Consider the following 18,307-nt stretch of genomic DNA (forward strand, 5'->3'; position numbering starts at 1 on the left):
GAAAATAGATATCCATTACATTTGGAGCAGTCTTAGTAAATACTATATGGCTTATAGCACAGTTTTGCTTTGATAATTTATATTTTACTTAATCCCAGGCCCTAACTTTGTCAGAGAATTTTAAAACTTTTTTTTTAAAGGCTATATTAATCCAGTAGCTGAAAATTAAAAAACAAACCTGTTGTGGAAATGTTTAAAAGTTTGTCTTACTAGAAATTGGAATCACTTCTATGCTTTTAGTTTACAAACTTAAAAGGCAAACAAACAAAATCACAAAGTAAAATAAAATACATAAAATATTACACGACAGGCAGATATCCGGCAATTTATGGCCTTACAGAGAATCATTTTCCAGTCTAGGAATGTGGCTGCCTGAAATATCATAGGTAAGATACGGTATTTATATCTTTGTTTGCTAGTTTGTTCAAATGATACCAAGTATCTATTCAATCTAAACAACATTGATTTTCTACTTTGTTAGCTGTACAAAGTACTGTACATAAATGCGAGACATAATGAAGCTTGATTTCCTTTTATCTTTCATTGACTCTGAAGTACCCACATCTGTAAGACATTTATTACTATAAGAGACTTCAGGTCTGTGTTAATTTATATATAAATAACACCAACAAGCTTGTGTTCACCAGTCAAAGACTAGCGTTGGCAAATGTTCAAATGACACATTAGGTATTTCAATCTCTGCACAACTTTAACGGTTACAACCATAAAATATAAGATGTGATTTCAAAACTTGTTTTACTTCAAAGTTGGTTTATGCTGTATCAATATATTTTAGAACTCTGCCTGATATTTTGGTTATCTAAAGAGAGGCAGTAGCAGCTTTTGGGTATAGTTGTCTCTGTGAATGTGCAGAACTCCCATTGATAAATTATGCACAGACATTTAGAGGTGACTGGATTATGTCTCCCTGAGAACATGGGCTTTGAAAAGCTACATATTTATGTTTAAAGCTACACATTTAAAGAAAATGAGGTCAGAGCAAGAGCAAGCTAAATGGAGGGGAAATGATTGTTCAAAACCTTTCAATAAGCGCACTTGAAGTTTTCACACTATAACTGTTACATGTTCTGTACTGTTGTATTTTCCAATTTAAATAATCAATGTCCTATCTATAAGAAAACAAATTTCTAGTGTAATAATGGAAATACCTTTTTTCAGTTGATACACAGGTTCCTTATTTCTTAGTCTTGTATCAAACTAAAAGCCTGAAACTTGACACCTAAATCACAACATAACAATATCAAAATTTGATATTTTTTTGTGATTTAATGAAATTTCACAATATGTAATCACTTTTGAAAAGAAAATGTACATTTTTTTTTCTCTGAAGAATTTAAGGGCTGCCAAACCTACATGTTCGGGGTTGGGGGGAAGATTCAAATGTAAATAACTTAGGGAAGTCCCAATATAGTTGTGCATTTTTCATAATTCAATGTGAATTTCACACTGAGCAGCATTTCACCATTGATAAGAAATGAAAATTTTGTTCATACCACTGCACTGTTTGTATTTACTGTTTGTTTGAAATCTGCAATTAAATTATTTTGTTTCCATCATCTGAACATCTTTCATTGACAGCAGTGTGCGCTATACAATGTACCTGATTTTCTAATTCAGTTGACGGTCAGACTCCCAGCTTCTATAAAAGTAGTAAGATTCAATGAATATCTGTTCCAAAACAGTGAGTCCTAATAGCATACAGAATTGGCATCCTAAAAGTTATCTAATACATTTTCATGTGCTTTTCTTTTTAAGATGACTAGGTAAGTGTACATACATAACACTATGATAAAAGTACATACAAGTTATAAGATATTTATTAAATATAGCAACTCATTTATCTGGATTTTTAAAAAAAATTCTTACCCTACAGGTTATGTATCTGAGAGTGTAGTATGAAGACTAGATAACCAGCTTAATGACATCGTAACCACAGAAATTAAGATTTTTTTTTTAATTGCTCTGTTCTAGAAATGGGGTCTGGTTTTATAATTTGGGTCATTGACCTACTCTCTGGGGTTGTTTAGGTATTTGGATCTCAGTTATACAACTGCAGATCTCTGACAAAAATTAAAATAATTAATTTACAGCTTCACTTGTTATTGGAGCTGGAAAATAATCAGAATTGGAAGGGAAAAACACAGCCAAACAATAATATATTTGACAGACACCAGAAATGGCATCAGATACATTTTTTGACAAATATCCAGCCAGCTCCACTCTTTTATATGAACACCATTTCATTATGTAATGGTGTCAAGATTTGACAACAAGTTAACCTATGCAATAAAGCTTTCTTGTGTCACTTCAGTGAAGCCAGGAATTCAACCTTAAGACTTTTAAGGCCAATCCCAGTCCCACTGAAGTCAATGTGAGTGTTGGAAATGAATTGAATAGGAGCAGGAGTAGACCTGCAGTTGGTTGTTATGGAAAACAAAAACTTACATTGGTCTATTTGAATATTTCTGGTGGTTATTCTATGTGGTTTGCTTTGCATTTAATTGTTCTAGCAGCCTAAAAAACCAAACCAAACCCCACAGTCCTTGATGCTCCATGTTCTGATTAAGGGTATTCTGTCCCAAGCCAGATTTCACAAGCATTCCCATTCCATCCTTCCCAGCATTCACAGTTTCCACAGCTACATACACCATTGCCTAGAACAAAATAAACAGGGGATAATTACCATAATTGAAATGTACTGCATTAAACTGTGTTGTTATGGGAAGAAACAAGACATAATAAAACATTGTTATTGTCCCTTTACATATTTTTTTGTTAAGAGAGCACTTTATATTTGATTAAACAGCCACCAAAACCCTACATTTTCAAACAATTAGTGGCATCTTTACAGCAATGCCATCAGCAGAATAATAAATATGGTAATTATGCCATCGTGGTTTGGACCCAAGCTGTTTCTATGCTGTCTTAGTGTTCCCACTATACTTCAAGATGTAAGGAGAAATTAGAACTATTTTAGCTAAAGTTAAACTGTTGCAAAGAGAATAGTATTATGAATAAACCTTTGAAATTGAAAAGCACCTTTTTCAGCTGAGGAGCTCAAAGTGTTTGACAAAAAATATTCTCATGAAATCTGTGTGTGACAGGGTATTATCCCCATTTTGCAGCTGGAGAAACTGAGGTACAAAGACATTAAGACCGATATTTTCAAACCCCTCCATCACATGCGGGTAACAAACTTAAGTGGAGTGGTGGAAAATCAGGCCCCAGGCATCTCAAGTTGGGCACTCAAACACAGTGAACGCTTTTGGAAATTTAGTCAGCCAAGTAATCAGTTGCAGATTTGTGAATAGAACCCGAAACTCCTGACTCCATCTTTCATGCTCTGATACCCTTCCTCCTATTCTTTGTTTCAGCAGACACATAGTTCTGCCTTCTGCCACCTCTGTATCCATCAGCTAATAGAAGAACATTGCTAAGCAAAGATTTTTCTAGATGGAAAGATGCAGAGATTGTCCTCTACAATTTTCATCATAGAACACATAGCAAGTTAATCAAACAGATCACATGTTCCTGCTTGTCACTAGATTTTTCTCCCGTCGCTGTTAAAAGCAAGTGTTGGCAGTCTACACATTTCCCTTTGCATCTGCCATCTAAACCCTGAGCTAGGTGCAAAAGACTTTAGTCAGCATCCAACATGTCATAAAAAAGACTGTCAGGCATCTCAGCATCCCAGTGAGAGTTGTCTTGATGCCAGGGAAGTCTATGAAAAAAACATGAGTATTCCCCTCATCATAATATAAGCACCTGCTCCTGTTGCATTACTAAGGATTATTAAACTAAATGGTTTCTAAATTCATTACATACATTCATCATAGAAAATGAAGTAGAGATGGTGATAGCAACAGAAACCACTGAATCGCTACCTTCTCATACATGTTCATTTCCGTACAGGAACAGGTGGTAGACAAAAGCATTTTATTTTTTGGATGAATTTCACAAGTGATGTAATTATTGGTATTCATGCTTTGGATTTCAATTTTCCTTGCAAAGTGTTAAATTGATTATTCATCACAACATAAAGCATCACTCTCTTAACAGCTAAAGTGCTTTTAATAATAGGAAAGTGCTCCTCCTTTCCATCAGTGGACAAAGAGAACTTGCTGGGTTTTGTCTAACTTCAATTTGCATTTATGCACAGTCTGCTTCTCAGAGCAATTAAGGATTAGTCAGTACTGCACCTGTGCAAATGAGCCCATCATGTTTGTCGCAGTCTCTGTCATCACATTCACAAAATTCCCCTGAAATGTACCATTCCTGGGGGGAACAGATGCACTTTCCACAGTGACAGGAACCTGAAATCATAAAGATGATTACTTGCAATCACAGAGCACCCGCACTTTTCAGTCTGGCCTATAACATCTCAGACACATGCACAATTGCCATCTAACAAGCCACTGTCTAAAAGAAGATCATCAAGCTAAAAGCTTATTGAATAGAATGATCCTTTAGAGGTCAGCCTGAGTATGAAGGGGTGTTCTATGTAATGCCTTGATTTTGCTTCTTTTATTTATTCAGGACTCAAATTTAGAGGTTTCGCTTTTGTCCCAGAGCACCACAATCAAGGCTACTCTTCCCAGGAGCTGTTCTGCTTTGTGGCTAAATGAGCCAAAATCATGCCTGGTTGAACCTTATTGAAGTCACTAAAATTGCATCGGGATGAAAAATGGCCCTAGTGTTTAAGGCACACACACATAGCAACTTTCTGCTCTCTGGCCTTTTCTTTCCATTTGTTTTGGATCACTATGGGTTGGATTTTTAAAAAGCCTAAGTGCTTTAGGAGTACAGGGTACATTGACTTTCAATAGGATATGCTCCTAAGTCATTCGGACACTTGTAAAATCCCACTCTATCCCACTTTTCAAGAGGCTTTCCTTTATTACAGTAGGGAGCCATCAATGTGTTCAGTGCTCTACAAACCAGAGAAACACTTGATGATCCAGCCCCAGAGAATGTACAATATAACTTAGACAAAGATATTTAATTCAGAGAAATCTATGCTGGGCCTGATCTAAAGCCCACAACATTTTGCATCTTTCCATTAAGTTCAAAGGGCTTTCGCTTAGGCCCACAGTCAAAACTCAAAGTGAAAACTTTCCTTTAATTTTTGAGCTGTGTCAATCAATTGAACATTCCCCAGAAAAATCTCCACAACAAACCCTGTACTATTTATCAATTGAATCCATTTCTATTCATTAAAAACATCAAAGTAGCACAGGTACTGACCTGCTTTAAAAATGTAACATTCATTTATTTACTGTAGGTTGAGCAGAGTTAATTTACTGCATTATTGTAGGGATAAGTTGTCTTAAACTATAACATATTGTAATATACAAATAAAGGACTTATACTTGGGAACAGAGACTTTAGCACCGAGGTGGGCAAACTATGGCCAGCAGGCCACATCCAGCCTGCGGGACCCTCCTGGGGCAGGGCAGGGCAGCTGTAGTGCCACCAGCCACCGGTGCTCCAAGCAGCGCAGTAAGGGGGCAGGGAGCGGGGGGCGGGGTGGATAGAGAGCAGGGGAGTTCAGGGGGGTGGTCGGGGGCGGGGGTGTGGATAGGGGTCAGGACGGTCAGAGGGCGGGGAACAGAGGGGGTTGAATGGGGGCAGAGGTCCCGGGGAGGCAGTCAGGAAGGAGAGAGGGGGTTGTATGGAGTGGTGAGGAGTAGTCAGGGGGAGGGGTAATGGGGGCTGTCAGGAGACAGGGAACAGGGGCAGGGCTGGATGGGGCAGGAGTTCCGGGGGGGGGGCATCAGGGGGCAAGAAGCAAGGGGGGGGTCAGATAGGGGGCAGGGGCCGGGCCACACCTGGCTGTTTGGGGAGGCACAGCCTCCCCTAACCGGCCCTCCATACAATTTTGGAAACCGCATGCAGCCCTCCGGCCAAAAAGTTTGCCTGCCCCTGGTTTAGCATGCATTTCTCTGTTGTTTATTAACATGCTGCCCATTAAGTTATGCAAATAGGGAAATATTAACTTTCCTTTCAAGGGGAAAATATTCAGTGCATGAAGAGGCAATGGAGGAAAGCACATACAGTAAGAGAATTTCAAGATCACTGTTCTGGCCAATCTTATATTTCATTATATATTTGAGATTGATTTAAGCCAGGTGTTTCTATTTCCAAATCAGCTACAAAGCACCAACAGCTACACATGCTGATACCAAGAAGAGCCAAATAGGATGTGAATTTTAGCAAGAAACATTAAGATGAAATCAGAGTATTGTAATGCACAGCTACCCAAGGCTTATTAAAGGTATTTTGTAGATGATTCAATAAATGTAACGTAAAAGGAACTTAAAAAAAATCAGGTTCCATAATGTATCAGTATGTTACAAAATCTCTTTCCTGCCTTGGGAGCCTCCTCACTTTAATTAAAAATAGTCTAATTAGTTAGGGAAGTTTTCTTGTAATTCTAGCCAGATCCTTTTTGTCTCACTGACTAACCTGAGTCCAGCATAGTCACAGCAACCATCTGCTGCCCTCCAGCTATTTCTGAAGAAGCAGCAGCATGGTGGGTGTTTCTGTTTTCACTGGTGAGAATATTTACTACAAGCAGTACGCCAAGATTTAGAAAAGTGACTAGTAACGCTCGGTGTCAATCATACACTTGATTTATGTTAAAGGAGGCCTCATTTTCAAAAAGTACTGAGCAGTTACTCTATGAAAACTAGAATCGCAAGCTGACATCCAAACATTGAGGCACCCGCAAATCAGTTGTCACTTTTGAAAAATCTTGGCCATAATTCCTGCAAAGATGTAATAGCCGTGGAGCTAGGTACTCACTGGTGCACGGACTATTGACAAGCCAGTTATTTCACAAACAACAGCACTGGGGTATGTAGGGAACTGGCTTAAGGTTTGGCCTTATGTTAGGCCTTCTGAAGCCTGCCATTCACTCTAGCTACAGACAGTTTTTACAAGCCTGTGTGCCTAAGGTTAAGGTCTCAAATCCATGTTTAGGCATCCAGGGGGAGATTTTCAGAAGTGCCTATGCCCTGTTCTATACTCAAAAGCTTTACCTACGAGTAGAATTATTTCCATTGGGGGTGGTGGGTGACTTTATTTTGATTGTATTTCTACTGATATAGTTATACCACCAGAAGCCCTAATGTGGACACAGTTTTACTGGCAATACCAGTTTAGTTATTCCCCATCCCGTAAAGGAATAAACTACACCAGTATAAGCACCCTTATAAAAATATGACTACATCCACACTAGCAGGATTGTCCTGTTTTAACTAGACTAGTATAGCTAAAGTGGTATAAATTTTATGTGTAGACATAGTTCAATCTAACTGTCAATGGGAGTTGTACTCTTAAATCAAAACTGCTTTTGAAAAAAAATTTCACCCGTGTTGCCTAAATAGCAATTCAAAAGCCCTAGTTTAGGCAATCGGATTTGAAAATTTTGGCCATAGCCAGTTGGGTATAACTTACCTTCAGGCTGCTCCAACTTACGTGGGAGACCAGACAGATACCTGGCCAGCCCCAGCATCAGAGTGGTCAAAGGTGGCTTTACACCATCTGGTCTTGCCATCCCCTGGTTCTGTGCCAAATGCAGCTTGGCAAGATGTGGCCCCAAACTAACAAGTTCAAGCTGCAAGGTCAGACTGTGTGGTCTGGCTAAAGTGGTCCCAGAGCAGGAGATGGGGCTTGGGAATCACAGCTTTACAGTGAGGAATAGCTGTTCAACTATTTTGCATCCGATGAAGTGGGTATTCACCCACGAAAGCTCATGCTCTAAAACGTCTGTTAGTCTATAAGTTGCCACAGGAGTCTTTGCTGCTTTTACAGATCCAGACTAACACGGCTACCCCTCTGATATTTTGCCTTTAAAATTACAAAAATATTTTTGTTTACGCTTATTTAGGATTGTAAATCACTTGCTGGCTTGTTTTAATCAGTTCAGTTCACCTCTAACTATTTACAATAACAATCACCCTGAGACCACATCTGTGTGGAGAAGAATTTTAGTCTTTGGTTAAAATGGAGTAAATCCCAAAGATCATTGCTCTTCTATACACATTTCAAGGTAAAGACAGCTATGTTTGATCAAAACAATGGTGAAATTGTGCCATTTCCTCCTTCAGCATTTTGCCTATGGGTGGAATTTCCTCATTTTCTGCAGTATTGGGCCTGTTGAGGGGGAAATAAACAGTATAACTATGATGGGGTGTTCATCCCACACTAGCTTAGGAATGGGCCAATTACATGAATAGGCCTCAACTGAGGGGAATTAGGTGGCCTAAGTAACCCCAGAGTGATGATGGAGCCCCACTGAGAAGGAACAGGCACAGCTAGTATAAAGCCGAGAAGTTGGCAGCAGAGCAGGACTGCAGTGAGGGACTCTGCAGCCACGCTCTGGGTGCTACAGTGGAAAGGAAGGAAACCCAGGGGAGAGTAAATACCTCCATGGATCCAGCCCTGAAGGCAGGGTTTACCCAGAAGGTGATGGAGCGAAAGCCTGAGAGAAGTGGAGTAGGAAATGGCTGTGAGAAACAGCAGCAAATTGGGATGTTGCAGACATTGGCTGCTAATTGGACAGTTCCTGAGCTAAAACCCAGAGTAGAAGGTGGGCCCAGGTTCCCCTACCAGCCACTGGGGAAGTGGCACCATCAGGGCGGGTGCAAGGATGTTTCGCGCCCTAGGCGAAAATTCCACCTTGCGCCACCCCCCACCCCCAGCCCTGTGGCAGCTCTCTGCACTAAGGTGCCCCCCGAAGGGCAGCTCCCAACCCCCCCTCCACCCTGAGCTCCCCTCTCCCCCCGCAGCGGCTCCCCTCAGCCCGGGGAGCTGTGCGGCAGCTCCCAGCCCCAGCTCACCTCTGCTCCGCCTCCTCCCCAAGCACGCCGTCGCCGCTCCACTTCTCCTGCCTCCCAGGCTTGTGGTGCCAATCAGGTGTTTGGCACCACAAGCCTGGGAGGGAGAGAAGCAGAGCAGGGTGGTGTGTTCAGGGGAGGAGGCGGAGCAGAGGTGCGCTGGGGTGGGGAGTGGTTCCCCTCCGAACCGTGCCCCCCCTTACTTGCTGCAGGCGGCCCTCCCCGCGCCCCCCTGCCCTAGGTCCCTCCACCTAAATGCCAGCAACGACTGGGGCAGTCAAAGGTCCGGCCACGGCAGTCGCCGTCAAAGGACCCGAAATGCCGCCCCCAAAATACTAGCACCCTAGGCGACCACCTAGGTCGCCTAATGGGTTGCACCGGCCCTGGGCACCATTAGGACAGTGAGGGAGAAGACTGCCATTTTGGACGGAGAGATTTTGATAACCCGTGGAAGGGGAAAAATGCACAGTGAGCTGGCCAGAGGACCAAGCCACAAAGAGAGAGCTCCCTGAGTCATAGAGAGAGAGGGGGCAGCAGGGGGCACGAACACGCAACAGAAAGGGGAGGAGCTAGTCCTCAGAGCAGCCAGGAGGAGGCACCCTAGCAGTGAGGGGAGCCCGGTACAATAACCAAGAACAGAATTCTGACCCGTTGTTACATAAAAAGAGAGGGCCAGCTCTTTAGCTCTGGTTACATTCCTTTTGCACTAACTAAAAATTCCCAAGAAGAGGCAACTAGAGAGTTGCCTGATGCAAAGGAACCCTGCAGCCAGCTTTACACCAGCTGCTCCTGCTCCCTGTCCACACTGGGGAGGCTACAGGAGAAGTAGGCGTGACAGGAGCAGGTGAGGTCAGAAAGTACTGCACTCCAGCAATCCGGGGCCAGCAGCATTGTCCCCAGGAGCCCATTCCAGCTGGCATAAATTGGTGGTGGCTGCTGTAGCTTGTGCCAGAGGTTGGTTCAGCCCCCTACCTCCGCCCCCCCTTGCTACCCCAGCATCAAAGAAGACAGGACGTAGGCTTGGAACCATGTTTCGTCTCCCCCATTGGTCTGCTGGGGGTGGGTGTGGGTGTGGGTGATATTTTTAAGTAGAAGGTTTACACCGTGGCAAGCCAGAAATCCTCTTTCCAGTTAAATTAATTGTTTGTTTCTAGCCTGAAAATACCATGAAAGAGCTTAGTTTAGTTATATTTCAGAAGCATCTAATAATTATTTCTCTCTCTATGCCAAACCTGTACAGCTGGAGTCATATGAAGGCAGCCAGGACTTCCAGCTGGAGACATAAAAAAAACACAACTGAGCAGATAATATGTTTAAAAAAGTTTTTAAAGAGGGGAATGTCTTAGGGATATTGTGGGTATTGCTGAGGCCTTGCTTCCCCCTTGCATGGGCTGGGGAGACAGCCCTGGGGGTGGCTTTTGGACAGGAATAGCAAGTGCTGCTGCTCAACATGAACCCCAAGTGCTACCTGATGGGCTCTGCTTTCCTTTATCATCACCGCAGTGCTACAGGCAGCCCCTGTCACTCAGCAGTACTCAATAAAATAGCATAATTGAGTTCATAGAATACAACTACCCAAGACAGACGCAGACAAATAAACAGCCCTGTGAAATCCCATGCTGTTAGCAAATGGCACTGGAGATCAAAGCAGCTAAATGCATGTGCATGTAGTGGGTGTTTGATACAGTGGGTGTGATAACAAGGTTAGATGCATTATGAAGCCAGTTATAACAGCCCTCTAACAATGGGTGACTTTGGAAGAAAGTGTTACTAAACAACAACCCACGTCCATACATTTTAATCTTCCAGAACAGTGATGTAGGGTAGCTCAGCTACCCGTGTATTGCTTACCCTTTCCCGAGCACAATACGCCATTGGCTGATTCACAAAAGCTTTTGCTCTCATCTTCTGTCATGTTGCACTTTCTTGGATGTTGACACAACTGTCCAAACCATCCATCCTCGCAAACACATCGACCGCAAGAACAGAGGCCGTGGCCTGTAATAACAGCAGGGGAGCAACATGTTACATAGACAGGAGAAATTACCTACATTTCTAGCTGAGGAAAATACTGATCCTTTCAGGCAGCTCAGCATGGAATTGCCTAATTGAACCCCCAGGCAGGGCTCATTCTGGGTCAGAATGTACTGGTACAGCATGCCTACGAGACAGGAAGTACTATCGTTTTCAGCTATCCTGGCCTTGTGCTAAGCAAGGTGGGCCGGTAATGTAAAGAATGGCTGGGCTGTGGCCGCTTAACACCCCATCCCCATCTCTTCTCCCTTGCAAGGGCCTTTGCCCTCCTCCGCTTCCTGTGGCTCCCTTCCCATCACACCAGCTAGCACATTGAACATACCACAAAGCTCTCTCCCTCTCTGTGGGCTAGGATGATCCATATGCCACAGCACAGTACAGCATCAATAAAAAAAGGGGTGGACATTTGGCAAAATCATCTGGATTGACTGGTAAGGGAGGGAGCCATCACAGCAGGGAGCCATCACAGGGGGAAAGGTGAGAACCGAGAAGGTGGTGAGGCAGATAACTATGTGATTGCCTGCTTAGGAGAGAGTTAGTAGGATGGTAGCTGGCCAGGAAGAGGAGGTAGGTGAGGGAGGCTAGAAATCTGGAGTTTGGGGACAGACCTTGGGAATATTTTTTGTCTCTTCCCAAACTTTTGAAAAACAATGGGCACAGTCTTGTCCTCAGTCCTATCCCCAGCTGTTAACTCACACTAGCCCCATCACTACCACCACTACCAGTGACAGGCATCCCAGTGCAAAGTCTGACAGCTGCTACTTGTGCTATTGCAAGACACCTCATGCTGTCTTGTTATAGCAAAGCTGAGGAGCAAATGGCAAGAGATCACCAGGGCTTCCTTTCACAGGCTTGGCTGGGGCCTGAATGTGGGAGTTAAGGCAAGGCATCCTAAGGGCAGATGGCATGCAGAAGAGGGTGCAAGGGAGAACAAGAATCCACTAGCGATCCCTCAGGATATGTATCTCGGAGGTGGCTGATTAAATGGCAGTACAAAGGATACAGGGGAAAAGAAGGAGAGGGACAGAAGAAAGGATTAGGGTAGGAATTAATGGTAAATTCTCAGAATGGAGAGGGGTAACTAGTGGTGTTCCCCAAGGGTCAGTCCTCGGACCAATCCTATTCAACTCATTCATAAATGATCTGGAGAAAGTGGTAAACAGTGAGGTGGCAAAGTTTGCAGACGATACTAAAGTGCTCAAGATAGTTAAGACCAAAGCAGACTGTGAAGAACTTCAAAAAGATATCACAAAACTAAGTGATTGGGCAACAAAATGGCAAATGAAATTTAATGTAGATAAATGTAAAGTAATGCACATTGGAAAAAATAACCCCAACTACACATACAATATGATGGGGGCTAATTTAGCTACAACGAGTCAGGAAAAAGATCTTGGAGTCATTGTGGATAGTTCTCTCAAGACGTCCACGCAGAGTGCAGAGGCAGTCAAAAAAGAAAACAGTATGTTAGGAATAATTAAAAATGGGATAGAGAATAAGACTGAGAATATATTATTGCCCTTATATAAATCCATGGTACGCCCACATCTCGAATATGGCATACAGATGTGGTCTCCTCATCTCAAAAAAGATATACTGGCACTAGAAAAGGTTTAGAAAAGGGCAACTAAAATGATTAGGGGTTTGGAGAGGGTCCCATATGAGGAAAGATTAAAGAGGCTAGGACTCTTCAGCTTGGAAAAGAGGAGACTAAGGGGGGATATGATAGAGGTATATAAAATCATGAGTGATGTGGAAAAAGTGGATAAGGAAAAGTGATATACTTATTCTCATAATACAAGAACTAGGGGTCATCAAATGAAATTAATAGGCAGCAGGTTTAAAACAAATAAAAGGAAGCTCTTCATGCAGCGCACAGTCAACTTGTGGAACTCCTTACCTGAGGAGGTTGTGAAGGCTAGGACTATAACAGCGTTTAAAAGGCAACTGGATAAATTCATAGTGGTTAAGTCCATAAATGGCTATTAGCCAGGATGAGTAAGGAACGGTGTCCCTAGCCTCTGTTTGTCAGAGGATGGAGATGGATGGCAGGAGAGAGATCACTTGATCATTGCCTGTTAGGTTCATTCCCTCTGGGGCACCTGGCATTGGCCACTGTTGGTAGACAAGATACTGGGCTAGATGGATCTTTGGTCTGACCCGGTACGGCCGTTCTTATGTTCTTAGGATAAAAGGCAGGAGAAGAGGGACCAGGGAAACAAAATAGGGAGGAAACGGGGACAGACAATGAACAGATGGAAAATGAGGGCTGGTCAATAAAAGTAGGACAAGTGAGTGCGGGACTGGAACATGTGTGAAAGCAAGAGCCTAGATTGCAAGAAGAGTGAAAGAAAGGGAGAAGCAAAACTGGGAAGCATGATTTGTTCAGGGCGGAGGAGGAACAGAGAGAGACAGACAGTTGAATAGAAAACTGAGAGCACACGGCAGAAAGGGAAAGAGAGCAACAAATGGGAAAACTTGAAAGCAAACAGATGATGACAAAGGACAAAAGAAATGGAAAATATGTGAAGGAAGAAATGCCACGAAGTTGAACGTTTAGTACATTATACTGAATTTATTCACATTTCTAGCCTTCACTGCCTTGCCATAGTAGAAAAGGGAATTCCTTAGCTTATACATTTGCATTTCTTTGAAGATGGACTCTGTACATTATAAGCAATTATTATAACAACTATTATAAGGGCAGAGGTGATGAAAAGGAAGGGGTTAGGGCTGATGGCGTTGGTGGGCCTGGCAGAGGGCAACTAGCTTGAGGACCATTCTGGCACAATGTGGGTCTGTGGGAAAAGGAGGAACATACCAATACGTTTATCCTGCTAATTTGGGCACAGCTCCCAAGGCAAACAATACAGCTTAACATAATAAATCTTGAAGAAGCATGGGAGGCAGACCCAAAGGAGATACAAACCTGGTAAAATGGAATTCCTCAGCACTTTAGTGATAACCAGCTACTTTATTAATTGATGTTTTTGAGCTGTTCTTATTCACAGACATGAAGAGACTCAGATCTATTTTTGAAGTCTAGTGATGTAACAACTGCCAGACCATTCATTGATTATTTCTTCATTTTAGATCCTAATAAGTGTTCAACATTAAATGGTCAATACCTACATGCTTCATGGGATGGTGGGTACGCATGTCTGTCTCTGCACACGCCTTCACAAATATCAATTTGTCTATATACATTTAACATGTATATAAAGCATTACATATTGGTAAACCATACATAATAAAATGGAAGCTAAAATGTCACAGGACTGTTTAAGTTGAGTAACAATGAGATTTGTGTTACATACCATAGAAGGATAAGGGTGGCAGCCAGCTGTACTTTCCCATATATGGCTAGTGTTTAGATTGCATAAGGATATGGGTATAAACATATGATTTTCTCCATTTTCTGATCATGGCCAAGTTTCTCCCAGGGTATTTGGCCTCTTTTACTTTGGTTTTCTTTAGCAAGACATGGATTAAATTTTTAAAATATTTCAAATATTGAAGAACTAACTATTCAATACATTGAATAGGACTTGCATACTGGAAAATTATTTTTGGAGGTGCAAATACTTGTACTCCTGCAAGCACAAGTGGGCGAATGTGTAATTCACACTGAGCCCCATGCCCTCTCTGTGGTTTAAAGAAGGCAGAGAATGACCACATCTGCAAAATTACTGCACAAATCCAATTAAAAGTATTCTAACTTTTGGTTTAGTTAGAAAGATTTTTTTGTTGTTTTTTTTAATAGGACTTGTGCAATAATTTTGCTGCTGTGACCATTCTCTGCCTTCTACATACTGGACAGGATCCTGAAGTGGAAAGGTCTCTTTAAGAAGTTTACTTCACCATTTATAGCTGCTTCCAGATTGCCACATGCTAATCATTAGAGGTGGAGAAAGCACAATGCTATCTTGGTGCAGCAGTGAGAACACAGGAGGTGCTACTCAACACATTGGCTTTCATGACACTAGCCTCTGTCTTTTTCCCCAAAAAGGTATCCTTTGGCATACAGCAGCTCCTTAAACTTCTACATTAACTCGATTCATGCAGCCACACAAGCCTTCAAACATCAGTGAAGGAGACAGCTGTCTTCACTGCTGCAGTTCTGACATCACAGGATAGTTACACGAGTTCTGGAGGTCTCCATACACCTACTGTTAAGTTGTTGGGGTTTTTTTTAAATCTCTTGTTACTATGTGGGGAGAGGATCCACAGTTTAAACTCATATTTATTCATGAAATACAAGAAGTTCCCAATGGGATTTATTAGCACTGCAGAGTGGTAAACCCTTGTGCCCAAGAGCCTCCTAGACTTTCAAAGGACAGTCTGCATTGCTGGACCACATCTTGACACTGGCTGCATTGCCTCCTCCAGTGCAGGCTACACCAAAAGCATAAGTGCTGAGACCAGTTCTAGCTGCATCAGAGAAACCAACTGGCGTATGAGATAAGGATAAAGGATATGACATGCTGGAACATCCGTTTCACTACTGGTGCTTACCACCTTCCATGTCAAAACACTACTTTGATGTCCCATGATCACTGCAAACAACTGAGACTCCATCAAAGGAATTTGGGTGGTTGAAAAGACCAGGCCTATCAATGTATTCTGCTGTTTTAGATAGTCCAAGAGTTGGTCCATTGTTGTTAATGCTACCAGTGTTGGGGTAACCAGAGAACTAGGTTGCTCCTAGGAGTTAAGGGCAAGGGCAGCTCCAAAATGGGAGGCCAATGGTCCCTCTTGACTCAAAACTAAATACGATATTACCATAGGCAATGCCCTATTTGAAGTACAGACTACTGAGCATCACTCAAATAGCTTTATGGGGGTACATAGCCTTGGTGAGGGCTGGCGATACAGTGCCGATATATTGCATCCAGCTCGATTCTCAGGTGTAGAGGCACTGCTTTGAGTTGTCTATTCCATCTGACCCATGCCATCACCAATGGCACAGATGAAGTGGGAGCTCAACCATGTTTTTCACCAGGTTGTGAGGATGTCCAAGACAGCTCATGTTGTACCAGTTGGCAGTATAAAGAGAATCCAGGAGGGCTTTTAGATGCTTCCTCCAGAAGTTGATTTGCTGAGACATCTGTAAGAAAAGCTCAGAGTGGAGCCAGTCATGGTCCCTTATGAAGAACAATGAGGCAATGACTGGAGTTAGGAATACTGTTTCATCATATACTGCCTTATTGTTGTTGTTATTAATAAACACTGCGTGCCCCCAACCCTAAAGACAACATAAAGTACAGGATAATAATCAAGCTACCCATGTGGGCCAGCCAATGCTGATCATGCTGCAGCTGCGAGCGGAAAAAAATATCATAAGTAATAGGGGCAGAAGAGCACCAGAGTTCTGCTGCAACTAGCGAGCCAGTCATGATCCAGGATACCTCCATCCTCAGACAGGACCCGAACATTAGAGAACTGGTCCTAGAATGCAGCTTACATATCTCAGGAAAGTTGTCATTAGTCATCCTCTTCTGGGACCAGCATGCTGCACCTTTGTGCCAGGACATAGACCCTAGAATGAGAGTCTGTATCTAATAAAAGAGCGCTGCAGAATCCATGACAGGTCCTATTACAACTTCTGTCTGAATGAAGGCATCATGGCTCTATTCCTGGTACTGTGATGGACAGCTGAATTTTAAGTGAGTGTCTCATTTTAATCATGCAGAAACATAGTAATAGGGTCTCAATCACTTATACCCTCATTTATCACATCCTTCTCCTTATGTCTACCTACCGGCACATGGGCAGCTGGTCTGGAAAACAAGCTATTAATCAATCTCTGCTGGTCAGAGAACACTAGTGACAATTTGTATTCAAATCACTTAGATTGTCATTCACATTGCTCATTTCAGCAAGTATCTAATCTTGAAATACCAGAGTCTCCCTTCCTCATGCTCAGAAGCACTCAGCTCTCACTTTAACAGATTCTGTTCAGTCACAGGGTCTAGCTTTTCATTCTCTGCAGCTGGAGCTCTATGGTTATTCTTTCCACAATATCACATGTCTCCTGACAGTGATTGCCAAGCTTATGGTATTGCCTAGGTCAACAGAGCAATGGAGAGAAGAGGAAGAGGAAGGGGCTAAGGAGCTCAGCAAGACATCCCAACAACAACTGTCTGTGAAACTGATGGAGATGCAAGATTAGACAGAGGAGGAACAAGCCAAGAGAGAAGAGAACAGTTTGTGAGTTGTCAACACAAAGATGATGGCTGACATTTTGTGAGTGCATAAGGTTACTTAGGGACATAGTGCAGAGGGTGAAGAGCATGAGATTGAGGGTACAGCCCTAAATGAGCCTCCAGAGTTGGACTGTTGGGGACTAGAATTCATCAAAAGAGATCAGTGAAATAGTAAAAGAACCAAGGGAAAAAAACAGTCCAACAAAGTGTCAATGGAGGATATGATGTCAAGGAGGGTGAAGTGATAAGTGGCAGTGGAGAGGGCAAGATGGATGCAAATGGAGTAAGTTCTCTGAGATATGGCCTAGAAGAAGTTACTTGAATCTTTGGGGGGAAGCAGTTTCAGTGGAGTGGAGGAGGTGGAAGCCAGTCTGGAGGATGAATGAGGAGGAGGGGCATCCGTTGTAAATGGTTCATTACATGAGTTTAAAGGGGGGGAGGAAGGAGCTGGTGGAGAGACAGCTGGGGTCAAGAGTTGGCTTTTTGAGGATGAGGAAAACAAAGGCATTCTTGTACTTAGAGTAGGGGAGGTTAAAAAGGAGGGGGAGTGAGAGACAAAGGGACCAGAGAGGTTGGCAGCTTGGAGGAGATGGGGACAAGGGCACAGGTAGGGAGATTAGACAGAGAGAAAATGAAATCTCAGAGTAAGAGACAGCTGAATAAATAAAAAGGTGCTGAGAATGGGGAGGAGGGAGGCCACAGTGGCCTGGGATGATCTTGAAGAATTTGGAAAGATCCTGGAAGGTGAGGGAAGAGGCCACAGGAAGGGGAAAGCCTTGAAGAAGGGAATTAAAAGTGACAAATAAGCAATTTTCTTTTCCTGGTCTCAATATACTTCATATAGGAGACAGTGGAGCTGTGAATGTAAAGAAACATTTGTAGTGAACGAAATCTGTTGAGTCCGCAGAGGCGATCAGTGGGATGGGAACAGAATGGAGGAAGTCAATGTTGGGATTTTGTGGAGAGAAGGGAGTGGGAGTGAATCCATGGCTTTAAATGAAGACAAACATCTGCAACATGTATTGCCTAATGAACAAATATAGCATAATATGACAATATTAACATATGCCTGCAGCTGATAAATTACGGTATTAAGTTGAGTTTGTTCTGTCCAGCAACACCTTTGGGATTCAGGGTGTCAGCACCCTATCACTCCTAATGGTATAAATTATGTTTGGGAGTTGGTGTGAGACTTCCAAGTATTTT

General features: G+C 42.7%; 2 protein-coding genes across 6 annotated transcripts in view; one reads left to right on the forward strand and one right to left on the reverse strand.

The window, feature by feature from the left end:
- FGF14 (fibroblast growth factor 14) overlaps window positions 1-18,307 on the forward strand; it is a 239,196-nt gene that overhangs the window by 212,409 nt on the left and 8,480 nt on the right. The gene's annotated exons all lie outside the window — the stretch shown is intronic.
- ITGBL1 (integrin subunit beta like 1) overlaps window positions 2,006-18,307 on the reverse strand; it is a 220,838-nt gene continuing 204,536 nt past the window's right edge. For all 5 annotated transcript variants that reach the window (XM_045008639.1, XM_045008648.1, XM_045008631.1 and 2 more), the window contains 3 exons: window positions 10,713-10,859; window positions 4,221-4,334; window positions 2,006-2,675 (listed from right to left, as the gene is read on the reverse strand). In XM_045008639.1, the coding sequence (XP_044864574.1) occupies window positions 2,584-2,675; window positions 4,221-4,334; window positions 10,713-10,859 (353 nt within the window). In that variant the 3' untranslated portion in view covers window positions 2,006-2,583. The remainder of the gene's footprint in view (window positions 2,676-4,220; window positions 4,335-10,712; window positions 10,860-18,307) is intronic.

Source organism: Mauremys mutica, chromosome 1 (assembly GCF_020497125.1).
Source record: "Mauremys mutica isolate MM-2020 ecotype Southern chromosome 1, ASM2049712v1, whole genome shotgun sequence".
Taxonomy (NCBI): domain Eukaryota; kingdom Metazoa; phylum Chordata; order Testudines; family Geoemydidae; genus Mauremys; species Mauremys mutica.